The sequence below is a fragment of the Propithecus coquereli genome, unplaced genomic scaffold, assembly GCF_000956105.1.
Source record: "Propithecus coquereli isolate 6110/MARCELLA unplaced genomic scaffold, Pcoq_1.0 Scaffold232, whole genome shotgun sequence".
NCBI lineage: Eukaryota > Metazoa > Chordata > Mammalia > Primates > Indriidae > Propithecus > Propithecus coquereli.
The window spans coordinates 2,709,624-2,723,290 of NW_012147864.1; the positions used below are offsets into that span (position 1 = coordinate 2,709,624).

The 13,667-nt window shown below is 39.2% G+C and overlaps 1 protein-coding gene across 1 annotated transcript in view; it reads right to left on the reverse strand.

Moving 5' to 3' along the window:
* Positions 1-13,667, reverse strand: part of NDNF (neuron-derived neurotrophic factor) — a 67,010-nt gene that overhangs the window by 11,553 nt on the left and 41,790 nt on the right. Inside the window, exon 3 of the mRNA XM_012645350.1 lies at positions 7,415-7,570. Coding sequence (XP_012500804.1) covers positions 7,415-7,570 — 156 coding nt within the window. The remainder of the gene's footprint in view (positions 1-7,414; positions 7,571-13,667) is intronic.

Here is a 13,667-nt window from a genome sequence, read left to right on the forward strand (position 1 = left end):
TGAGCCACCGCGTCCAGCCTCTCCTATTCTTTTTCTTCAAACTATTTTATGAGGTTGAGAATAAATTCGCCAGAATTTCAGACATTACAAAGATGCTGAAATGAAAGGATTCTCGGTGCATTAACTTCCCTGGGCATTCAGAGAAAATCCTCACTTCATTGAGGCGGAAGCTTATATGGCCATTAATGGATGTTATATCAATGTGTCAAAGCTTACACTAAAATGGCCACTGAGGGTGAGTTCTTTCAGCGGCTATAAAAGCTATGGCGATGGTTGGTTGGCATCACTGCTCAGCAGTCAAGTTGCTAACTGCTGACACTGCTGAACCACTGCATTCAGCGTAAGTCACAGAGACCCACTGAGAGCCAGGAAATTATCCCTGTACAATTATTTTTATTCTTCCTTAAAATTGGACTAAGGATTATACATATATAGTATAATGCTTATTCCAAGATCAAATTTCATATAGCAGAGATTTTTTTTTTTTTTCTTTTTTTTTTTTGAGACAGAGTCTCACTGTGTTGCCCGGGCTAGAGTGCCGCGGCGTCATCCTAACTCACAGCAACCTCAAACTCCTGGGCTCACAGCAGAGATTTTTAGAGATTATAAAGTTCAGCTCCCTCATAGGTTAAGCAATTCTTCCAAAATCACACAGTGAGTTACTTGCTGATGTCTGGTTGCTACAGAGTCCCAGACTCTTCAACACAACATCGACATACACACACCTACAACATTAGAACGTGGGCTTGGCTCCCACGTGCAGATCAAGACAGATCTTTGGAAAGTCGTATATTTAGACCATTTGTCTTAACCTCTAGCAGAGCGTTTTCACTAAGTTACATTTTGGCATTTGCCACTGACTTTCATCAAAAACCTGTAATTAATTAGGGACCACTCTAGTGCACATCGCTGTAGGATGTTGTCAGATACCTGCTTCCACATATCTCAGTGCTTAACGACACTGAGGTGCGCCAGTCCTTGGCATGTCAGGTGCTGGGCAAAGGCTGTGCCTTCCCGGATCATTTGGTACGTTTTCCTCACACGAAGAGCTATGTAAGGAATTATGTTCCCTTACTTTCTTCACTTTACTTACATCAGGGATTTCAAGTATTACAGAAATATCATGTTTTCACATTTAAGTACTTTAAATAGTGAGAAATCCAAATGCAAACATCTGTGATTATTCAAGATGAGGTGAATGCCAGTTTTATTTTTAAATAGACAGTTTTACAGATATGAATAACTAACCTCTACTTAAAACATCACTGGACTTTAATTTCATCTTTCTTTGAGTGCTATCAAAAATAGATCGGGATAACTAAAAATATTTTTGAAAGGAATAAAACTGTTTCTTTTTCATAAGGAGGATGTGAGAAGCAGTTTTTTCACCGTTAGCTTGCTCAAAAAGTATTTAACTTCTTTTTTTCCAAATATTTTTTCTGCCCTGTGTTCTGCAGCTTTCTATACAAAATACCTACAGTGATTTAGTTACCACGCGCAAAGCACAATGCTTCACTCACTGCCTTCCTACTGTTAGTCCTCACGATAACCCTGTGAAGTGGGTACTACCATTGTGTAAGAACAAACCTTCATCATGTAGGCAGAGAAAGGACACAAATCCAGGTGGATTTGACTGAAGAGCCAAAACTTTCATCCTTTTTAATATCTCTCAAGACAGCCCAATAATTTTTTACAGAGGTTTTTATTTCCCACTGTTATTTCTTAATTGTATTGCAACTGAAAGAAAATTCAACTGAGAGCTCAGACACTTGATGCGTAGCTTCAGTTCCTCACTAGATGTATGATCTTAAACAATTCACTTCCACTCCAGGCCTAGGTCTGTAAAGGGTTTGGATAGGTGATCTCTAACGAGAAGCGATTCTGTGACTGAGTATTAAACTCCTCTTCCCAATCAGCTGCAGTTTAGGAATAAGACCAGGCTGCCTTAAGTTTCCTCAGATAATCTGTCCCTCAAAACCTCCACTTGACTGTCAAGGAGAAACCCATGGGGAGTTGGGGCTGTAAGTGGGAGCTCAGGCAAGTTACTAAGAGTAGACAAAGGTTATGTCTACAAAAGATGACTGGATGGATCAAAATCAAGACCAAACAGGGACATGGTCTACTGAACCCACAGGACCTCCACTCACCACCCCCTGTCCCCGACTCCTGCTCCCCCTTTGCCTGGAGCTAAGAGAAACAGAAAATCTGAGTAGCATTTACTATGCTGCCTGTGTTTAGAAATACTTATTATTCTAGCAAAATAAAACACATTCAGGTCACTTCTCTTTGTAGTACCATTCCTAATGCTGGCCTCCTGAGAGCAGAAGAGGCCAGACAATAAAAGAAAGTCTCTTTAGAAACAGCTAGGATGTGGCTTTCTGTATTTGCTAGGAACGCAGCGTAAAAACGCCAAGGGAGCACGCGAGTGTGCGGCACTCAGGCACATCTGCCCCAGAGACGTCGCTCGAGGGCAGGCTCGCCTCATGAGGCCCGGGTTTGCCCACAGAGTTGCCAACTGCAGCTGTGCCACTGTGCAACTTAGCCGGACAAGCGGCCAATGCCTCAGGATACCTGAGATATGTAGGTCAGCCCCAGAGTCAGAGAAATAGCTAGTCATGATTGGTAGGAATTTTCCCAGCACCCTCAGCTGCTTTGGGGAAAAAAATATGTCTTTATTAAATCAGCTAATTATAAAAGATGAATTTTGATATAACAATATAAATAAACTTTATTGTGCACATGCTGCATGCCAGGCACTCTTCTAAGTGTTTTATATATATCTATAAAATCTCATGTCATACCGGCAACAACCCTGTGATGTAGGTGCTATATTTTTCTCATTTTAAAAATAATCAAATCAAGGCTTAGAAAGGTAAGGTCACATAGTAAATACCATATGATGTAAAAAATATAAACTATGTACTATGGGCGACTTAAAATATGGTAAATCTGATTATTATACATTCTCTACATCAGGTACTTAGCAATTTAATATTAGCAAACATTTCAAATTACAGGACTATGCAGAGTAAGTGTTAGGAGATAATTCTCCACGCGTCTCTATGTTTGTTTTTGCCTATCTTGGGAGCAGAAGTACCGAGTGCCCTTGTTCCACATTATCTTTTCCAGGATGTTTGTATAGTGAACAGCCTTGGAAGGCACAGCCTCAGAGCAAAGGGCAGGCATGACTGCTATCCATTAAAAAAAGATCTGGGTTCCCTAAACTCAGAGCTTCTCTCCTGCAACAAAACCCACTGCATGGGCTGGTGCCATCTGGCCTCTTTGCATCATCTTATGGGAATTGGGCGGGGGGCGCAGGGGAGTCAGGGAGCTAGTGAAAGAAAATGATGGCACTGTGCCTACTGCTATTGCTCTAAGTAATAAAGTTCATAGTCTCTGGCCCAGGAGTAGCGTTCATTCTTCCGGCATCCATGAAACTATGGCAGACATTTTGTTAGCTTGCAAGTGGGATAAAATCTCAAACTCTTCAAAGTTCTTGACACTAAGCTTTTACTTACATATTTTACTGGTTTACCTACTTTATTGGCTCAGGTAGACATTTTAATTTAGATTACCACCAATAGAGAACAGACTCAACTTTATCTTTTGCTTTATCAAAATATCGTATTTCCCCAACTACAATTCTATCAGGTCACATTTTTTGTTTCTGAAACAGTTTTAACTATCTTAATTGCCACGCCAATTATGGACAAAACAGACATTTTTCAGAAAAGTGTTTAAAATTAGTATGACCCAAAATGCAAGAATTTATATTGTCAGATTATGGTTTTCAGTATGTTCCCTATTAATAATAATATTCAAGTACTATTGGGGAAAAACTTGGATATTAGGAAGCATTAATCATTTGTTCAATTTGATGAGGTTACAGGCAGAATTTTTTTAACACAATGTATTTAAAATAGGCAATGAATATAGCTAATCAAAAAACTATTGTGCAGATACATTGTGTATATTTTTACAACTTATATTCACTGATCAAAAATTGAACCTTTACATAAACATTGTTTAAATGGTAGTTCTAAGATTTTATAGATTTTTTTTCCCCTACCATAAAATATTCTCTCTCAGACATTTAGTTTAAGAATTACTCACTTTAAATAAACATGTGAAAATTCATTCTTAAACATAAGTCTTGGTTAAGTCAGTTTATAAGAACAAACTTCTCTCTAAGATTACAAAAGTGCCCTCTAATGGCATAACTTTTCCTCTCATTTCTTTTTGTTATTTCTAGGTATCCAGAGCTTATGTAGGTTTAATGTTCAAATTAAATAACATTAATCCAAATTTCACTTTCAGCACTATTTCTTTTTTCATGGCCATCTGGTGGGTAATGTAAGAAATGTGTCTGTACAGCAAGAAATCTTACTATCTTTCCTGTATTGAGGCTCTAGTTCAAACACAAGTAGCAAGTTGCTAGGGTAATTCCAAATATATTTATTTTACTATGCAGATCAATCAATTTGGTTGCACAATTATTCACAACCCAGAAAAACTAGGTGGTATTATCCTATTACTGAGGAGATTAACTTTGTTTCGATTGAAATGTTCTGATGAATCAAGCACACAGACACTAATCTAAAACTCGGATATTGTTCATGTTGTCAAAAGCCTTCTTCATATTGGCGCATGCCCTAAGATCCTCCCAAAACTGAAATGAGAAAAGAAAAATGACCTAATAATTTGATACACCTCAATCTTTGGAAAATAGATTATTGTGACATGAGACAGTTTTATTCTTTGGAATGTCAATGTGTCCTAGATTAAAAGGAGAAATTATTTCTAAAATATAATTAGAGATTATTAGTGTGTTCTCTACTTACAAAGGTAGAGATGAGTTTGGGTACTGCAAAGTAAATAAATATAATTAGTTTATATAGCATATGTATACATACATACACACATATTTTTTCGGTCAAAATATTTAGAAACATTATGAATCCAATTAGTTGATGTTGGAGTAAAGGTAAATGAGTAGTAGTCCCCAAAGAAGAGTCATTTAAATATAAAAATAGAATGTTTGCTGCCCCCTCTCTGGTAAGCAGGTAAGCACTACAGCTTAAGATACATATGCGGAGAATGGTTTTCTTTTTAATATTTGAGGACTTTCATGATGGGAGCTATTTCTCCACCTCAACTCCTTCAGTTTTAAAAGAAATGCCAATGAATAGATATAAAGCATTTGCATTGTTCTGCAAGGAGTCGGGAGTAGAGCAAACGATGGATAACTAAAAATGTACAAATAATTCTAAGACATAATTTTCAGCATCGATTTCAACTTCTTATTCTATGGAGGAGCCTTTAGTGTAGTTAAATGGTCAAACTGACATGGCATATCCTTCTCCCACAAACCTGTGGAAATGCTTGTGAATTGTAAAATGGCCAATGGTAAGCAAAACAAAAAATTAAAAGGAGCTTAAATAATTTGTCATTGTATCAATTAAATACCCAGGATAACCACAAAAAGCACAGTATACATAAAAGCAAATTAAACTTGCCCCAGGATATCTGCAGCAGTTTCACCACTGTCATTTTGCAAAATTTATCTGCAATTACATATGATCAACTAGTCAATTTACCAATCTTGGTTAAACCGCAGGTTCACTTAGCGAACATAAACATTTATTATTTGAAATTGTATAAATAATGATAATAAGTAAATAAGTCTGGTTAATTTTTTACTACTTAAAAACACGTTAAACGGATTTAACCACGAATAACAATTGAGAATCCTGTCTTAAGGGTAAGGAAACATGTCGAACCACTAGAAAGCTTGCCCTTAATATTTATAGACTGCTGTTTAGTTATACTAGCTCACCAATGCAAGGAATTTGCAAATCTAGTAAATAAAAGGTTCCTTTGGGTTTTCATATAACTGTGCAAGGCTCTCTGAATAGAAGGTATGATATAAACGAAGGCATGATGACCTTTCTCAGTACTGTGGGCTCCTCAGAACAGCAGCCAACAGTTCTACCTACCTGTGATAATACGTCAAAGCAAATTCCTCCATCCCTCTACCACCAACAACCAAGGTCCTGTAAGTTACTTGCAGAAACATGAGCATATTTGTCAAAGCTCTTACGGACATTACATATTATAAAACTTAAAATCAGATTCATCTGTATAAATACAACACAAAGTATACAATTTATAAAAAAAAAAAACCCACAGTATCATTAAGATTCACTTAAAAACTATCCAATGTGCCTGATCATATGTAGGCCACAAAACTGAAATAAATTCACAATGACCAAAAAGAAGGATGGGAATTCTGATTTACTTGAAGCAAATGCATCTGGAATAAATGAAATCCAATGTTTAAATACAGAGAGTGGAAAGTGCATGATTATAATTTAGTGAGAATAATTTCAAGGAATGGTCTGCCACAGAGATTTCTGCTACTTTCTTTTGCTTTTTAAGTGCAAATATTTAGTCTTCAGAACTTCTAATTTTAAACTCGAGGGTGTTTGTTTTTGTTTGGGTCATCCATGCCACATCTGATAATAAATCTGAAGAATTTGATCTACCTGCAAAGAACAAAATGTAGCTTTGGTAGCAGGCAGGGTCTGTGTTTGCCGTGACTCGCTGAGCAGCAAGCAAGCAGGGGCTCTGTGCACTGTAGCGTTGGAATGCCCACCATTTGCCGGCTTGGATAAACAGAATCCCTCTAGGCAAAAATGTAGCAATAAATAAAGCTGGATTCCCAAAAGTCATTTTATTTTGTTGTCTTTTGCAAACATTGAAAATGTTGACTAAAGTTAGTTGGATGCTCTTAAAAATCCAAAAATCCTGATACAGTTAAAAATTTGAGAGAAATATAGCATATCGTCGTCTGATCTTTCCGTATTTGAAAAGGGAGAAATAAAATAGGTAGAAGTAAAGGGCTCGGGGTCTGCCCTAAGGAGGGGTTTCTGGCTCGGGCTTGGCGAGCCCTCATTCTGCAGTTAACTGGAGTTCAGCTGAAATATGCCAACTTCTACCTAGCCCAACAAAGGAGAGCTGACATGATGCACAGAACCCATGTGCTAAAGCTCTCTAAATGCAGGTTGTCAGTATATAATAGCGTGATTATTAAGGGTTTTCAAGTTCATTATGTCAATAATCTTTGGATTAGGGATTTTCGCATGCATTTCAACTGCAATGACTCCAGCCTTCTCTAGCACTTCCCTAAATGGCTGCCAACTTTCATTCTGGAAGGACATTAAATTAATATAAAAAATGTGAAATTAAAACATGCCAAGGAGTTAGATAAACTTTCCATTCTTTCATCCACTCCCTCTGACCCTCATGGTGCATAGTTCACGGCAGGGCTGAGGTTAGGGCATTCTGTTTTAAAGGGTGGCCAACCCTACAGAAGAAGATCACTTAAAAGAGGATCAGACTTTAAAGTAAGTACCTTGTACTCCCATCATCACTACTGCCAAAAGAACAACGAATAACAGCAATGGCCAAACAAATGCACCACAGATAGGCATGGTCTTTAATCCAGAAAGCCAGACCCATTGTACTAAAGGAAGGAGTAGATTTCTCAAAATGCACCTGATAGGTGCATCTGACAGAAGATATCAAAAACAACGTATAAAATAACGCAAAGAAAAACGGGCACAAAATACTGAATACCTTCTTCCTATCAAAATGTCATGTGACAAGTGACATAGCTGGGATAACTTCCTCTATCTTAGGAGAAACTGATGATTGCTGGAATAATGAAAGCCCCTAAGGGAAGAGTAATATGCTTGGTTGCTTTTCTTGCTTTGGTTCGGCAACTAAGCCTTATTTCCTGTTGATCTGCCACAAAATGAAAATGACTTCCTGTGCAATGTTCCCCAAAGCAGTTTACAAACTGCACACCTCATTCTCTACTGAAATTTAGCTACGATGGAGCATGGCAGCATGCCATAGCATTCAGCAACAGCACACGCCGCCCTGGAAGGGGAGGCATGAATTGTCATGGTCAACAAACAAATACTGATTCCTCGCTGTATGGAGCACCTAAATATTAGATTTTTATAGTCATGTTAGCCAAGAATTGAACTACTCCATAGATTACTTAGGATACCAAGAACTAAATATGGCCCAAAGAGCTAAAATCAAGAGAATATGAGTTTGCCAAGAATCGACTCCATACTTTAAACTGAACCGGGTGATATGAGGGCTCAGAAGAAATATCTTAGGAATTTATAATCTACTTATAAAGACAAAACTTATATATCCAGGTAGCAGAATTCAATAATGTCAGTATATTCATTCATTCATTATTTTTTTCTTCGACATCTGTGTAATGAGTCCCTGCTACATGCCAGGCTCTCTTCTAGTGACAGCGATGACCTCATGAGGTAGACATTCTAGTGGGAGTGAGAGACAACACATAAACAGATACACAAATAAGAAAACACTGTTAGCTGGTAGCTATGCAAAAAATTAAAATAGGCTTGTGTGAAAGAGTGTGTGATTTCTTGGAGGAAATGACATTTATGCTGAGATCTGAATGACAACAGGAAGCCAGTGAAGCAAATGTATGGCAAAGAGCATTCTGGGGAGAGAAATGGCTGGTGCGAAGGCCCTGGGGTGGCACTAAGCTTGGGGTATTAAAAAAAGGAAAGAGCATCAGAGAAGAGAGTGGGAGAGAGGGAGAGTGAAAGGTAAAGTGTAGACTACACAGAGCTTTGTGACGATATTAAGGAGTTTGGATTATGTTCTGAGTGTGATGGAAAGCCCTTTAATCCCAGCAGGGCCATGATATGATCCATGTTTTTTTAAGAGTAACTTTGTATATGGTGCAGAAAACGGATTTCAGGGAAATTGCTGAAATAAGAAACAACTTCATCTTTATAAAAGCAAAAAGATCAGATGAAGGCTACTGCAGTCGTCCAAGGTAGAGATGGTGGTGGCTTAAAGTTTGTAGAGGAGATGGAAAACAACAGAGAGACCTGGGATGTGTTTTACAGATTGGGGCACCAGAGTATGCAGGTGAGTTGTTGGCAAAAAGTGAGGAAAAGAGAGGAGTCAAAAATAATATACTGATTATAGGAACACACATACAATGAAGTGATAAAACATAAGTAATGGAAGAAATCAGAGAGAAATAAAATTTGTCAAGCAGAATTTCCAGGCGGCATCAAATAAATTATGAATAGCTGGCCATTTTACATGCTGTTTTAAAAACTAATTATTATACTTACTAAGGTGTCAGAGCAGAGGAGCAAAGAGGAAGGCAGTCTCTCTATGTGATGAGAAACACAGAGGAGGAAAGGCCAAGGTGGAAAGTAGTAAGATGTGTGGGTTAAAAAAATAAAAGTACTGATTCCCATTGTCATGGTGGGAAATGGGGTTTGCCAGGTGCAGGGAAGGCTGGTGCGACATACTGGACAAAGGCAGTAAGTACAGCCCTGCCCCCCAAACCTGCTTCTTTGAACTTACATTTCAAATGAAAGAATGCACAATATTAGAGGCCAACTAATTTGTCAAAAGTACCTGGAGGAGGAGTAAGTTCAAAGCCGTATTTCAGTTCTGGAAAGTGGTAGTTTATAGCAGGTAAGAAGGAAACAGCATTAGAAAGACATGCAGAAGTTATGAAGAAAATCTGACAAGAAAATATTACTATTTGGTATATGTGACTGGACATATTCACAAGCTGTGTCCAAATAAGATGATTAAAACCCATGAGCCTTTCGACAAACACACACCTGCCAAAGTCATATAACTTAGGCTTCTAGGCACGTTTTTTGGAAGGAGCAGCATCGGTGGAGGAATCCTAAAGTCAATGGAATAATCGGGACTGCAGAGGGCTACACAGGCCTGAGCAACGAAGATGCAGACGGTGAGTTCACCGAGTGAACCAGACAGGCGAGAAACACGGGCTGGAAGAAAAAAGAAGTGACGGGCAGTGTCCTTAGCATGGAAGCCAAGCTGGGAAGTATCAAACCCTAAAGGAGAAAAATCAACCATCTCTTCATACATTTTATGGTACACATGTTAAGTGCTCATTAAATACTGATGAACTAATGGGCCAAACTGAATAATCACTCTATCTTCTGAACTGAGGTCACTATTGATTTTGTTTGTTAGTGATAACAAGGATAAAACTGAAAACCAAAAGCAGAATACTACAGCAGGAGCAAAAGTTTCTAAAAAACTACCCAACTTTTCACTCGTCCATCAGCAACAACCTTGAATTTTTATATACTTTCCATCTAACTGTCTCAAGTCATATGTACCGTCTTCTCAAAGGATCTTAAAAATTCAAAAGGCCTTTCTAGGTCTACTTACCACATTAACAAAACAAGGTACTTAAATGATTCAAGCTCAAAGATATTCCTGTTCTTATGACAAATTTGGTTTTAAAAACTGCTTTGGCGGTCCTGCCAGCTCTGTCTGCTAAACATATGGGCTGCAACCTCCCTAAAGTTTGGATCAAAGAAATCTTTTATAACCTAGTTTCTAGTGACGTAATAAGCAGCACTACCCACCAAGGAGGCAGTGACAACAGAAACTTTTCAAAGAGCAAGCACGGCGGGATCGTAGAGCTCGATGGCTGATTAGACAACTGTTGACTGGGCATTACTCTGTGCCAGCCCTGCCTGAGCTGCTGCCGACACACCAGCAAACAAGATGTGTGCAGATCCTGAGCTTGTAGAGCCTGTGCTCATGGGTTAGAGAGATGATGAACAAGTAAACAAGGAAATGCAATTAATATAATGATTCCAGAGAGCAATGAGCACTATAAAGAAAACAACACTGCCTAACAGGCCGGAGGGGAATTACGGAGAGGGGTGGGTTGGGGGAGAAGGAGCCCTTCTAGGCTGACTGGTCAAAGACGGCCTCTCTGAGGAAGTAACATTTCAGCAGAGACTTGGATGAAAAGTAAGCCATCCAGAGCCAGGGGATATTAGAACCAGAGGGGACTTTTAACAGTTGAGGACACTGAGGAAGAGAGAGGGGAAGGACAGTGTCCTCCCAGACTTCACACCTGGGAATCTACCTCATCTGTGGGTTAACTGCAACCGTCAGCCATCAAGAGGGACACACTGCCAAGCCACAGGGACCAGAACAGAGGCACTGGCTCACTGTGGCCCTGGCAGTCACTTAAGTGAGGAATAACTGGCCAGTGCTAAGCCCAGGGAGGACAGCAGATGCTTTGAGGCCCATTGTCAGGTGAAAGATGTATTAGATCTGGCCCAATTGGTCCTAGTGGCCAGTATGGCTTTCCAGGGAAGGAGATTGACCTCAGTAAGGTATAGACTTACCTAGCAAAGCCGTTACACCAAAGGAAGGAGTTTGAAAAGTAGGTGTCCCGACAGAGGAAGGATGCTTCCTGACTTTGCAGAGTGACAAACGGAAAAAAAAGAGTGCTATAAAATCTCCGGGGAGATTCTTAATAGGATTGTGACAGTGTGGTGTTTACTTAGATGATATGTTATCTGAGCTCTCCCTGTGCACTGTCAATGAGTCAACTAGTGTTTATTAAGTGCCTATTGCAAGTCCCCTGGAAGCCCCGGAGGCCGATAAGGTGGAATCACAGTCCTCTGGTGAAACCAGAGACTTTGTTTCTTATGGTACTTTATCTCATTTGAATTATAGCTTTTTTAAATATATTTTTTCCCATCCCTATAGAAAAGATCTCCATGAGGCTTACACGACGTAAGTTTATGAGCAAAAATTACTCTTTACCTATCTTTAGATCACCTACGTAGCTGTTTTCAGTTTTGTAGCATAAAGTAGGCACTAGATAAATATTTACTGAATTATACTGCTTTCAAGAAGCTACCAGCAGACAGCAAAGCAATCTGAAATAATTCCCATCAGAAAAATCTCTAAAGTGTCTGGACTGTGCAAGGAAGCCAGGGGTGGCTGTTTACCAAATGCTTAAGGCTGATCTAACTCTGGACCCATTTTCTTCCTGAAACACGGGCACCTAACCCTCAACAGTGTGAAATGACTCAGCAGAGGCCCCTCCAAGCCAGACTCAAGGGTGAGGCTTGAATTGAATCTGAGCTCCATTCCTTCCTCTGCCAGAACGGCTCCATACCACTGACTGTGGGCAGATTATAGAAGCACTGCCAGCCTCAGTTTCCATGTTTGTTGACTGAAATACAACAGTAGTTCCTAACAAGGCTGCTGCAGGGTTAACGAAGAAGCTGCCTGAAATCAGGACATGATCCTGCAGCGGCACAATCACTAAACTAGGGGCCTCGGTGTTATCCGGTTTTCAATCCCCATGTCCTATGAACCGTCAAATGCAGCCAATCTACTTTCTGCATATTCTCTCAAATTCGTCCTCTCTTCTCTATTCAAACTGCCCGCACTTCCAATTGTCCACTTACTAAGACTCACCTAACTGCTCTCACACCCATTTCCAACATCTCTCCTTTTTATTTTCTACAGTACTCATATGGGTACCTTTATAAATAAAAATCTGTTTTACTCTTCTGCTAGGAAAAAGTCAGATAGCTTCCTATTAACCACAGGACGAAGCCTATGGCCTACAAGGTCCGGGTGGCAAACTCCTGCTCATTCTTTATGACTCAAGCATCTACAATGACAGGAACATTTAGCTGCGTACTTTTCTGTGCTTATTCTTCTATTGAAGAGCATCTTAAATTCTGCTTGTACACATTCTTGAGGTCACCAAGGCAGAAATGGAATCCTGTTTAGGTCTCCAAGTTACAATGCTGATCACAGAGCCCAACATCAAGCAGATGCTCGTGACATTTTGTGGGAGTGTAATGAATAAAGGAAAATGAAAATATTCAAATTGATTATTATTGCTGATGTATGGAATTTGTTTCACTAAGAGATAACATAGGCTAAATAGAAAATAAGATATGGATGCTTTTGACAGTTTTATGGGTGCTAAACTTCTAATAGGTTTTTGTGTGAAACCTAAACAGTTTGGAAGTGGGTCTTTAATCTTTTGAGGGGAACATAGTGGACAGCCACTGGCATGGCTGCCACAGACAGACAGTACATGATGGTCCCAGCTCATGGTATAAGGATGCATCTTTTCCGTCCTTAAGAATACAAAAATGTCCTGGTAAGGATAAACAGTGCATTACTCAGGAGGGCCTCTTCTCTCTGAAAATGTGTAAATTTTGATTTGGTTGGGATATATTCTGATCTGAGAGCAGGCATGGTATAGAATAGTGCTTCTCAAACCTTAATGTCCACACAAATCACCTAGTTTTTCCAATAAAATTCAGGTTCTTGATCAATAGGTCTGGGGCGGGTCTTGAAAATGGTCCCTTTCTGACAAGTGTCTGGGAGATGTGGATGCTGACAGTTCATGGACTGCACTTTAAGAAGCCAGGTTATAGATGGCTTTGTCACTTCCAACCCTATTATTCTCATGCATTTTTATTTTCAAACTCCCCAAATATTAAGACCTATCACCTGATAGTAGCAGCACTACGATTTTCACCTCCAGGATTTTGGTTGTTCAAACATTCTGATCTGTGATTTTCATTCATTACCAAAGTTTAATATTGAATATTTTAGACATCTATTTAGGGAGAGGACTGGATGAAATAGAGATTGTCCATATCCGTTCTTCCCTTTTTTAAGAGAACTATTATTATATCCACATTATTTCACAGTGATCTTTTTTCTCTACCTTATTTACATAAAAGAGAAATTCATTCCCTCTGAGTAGT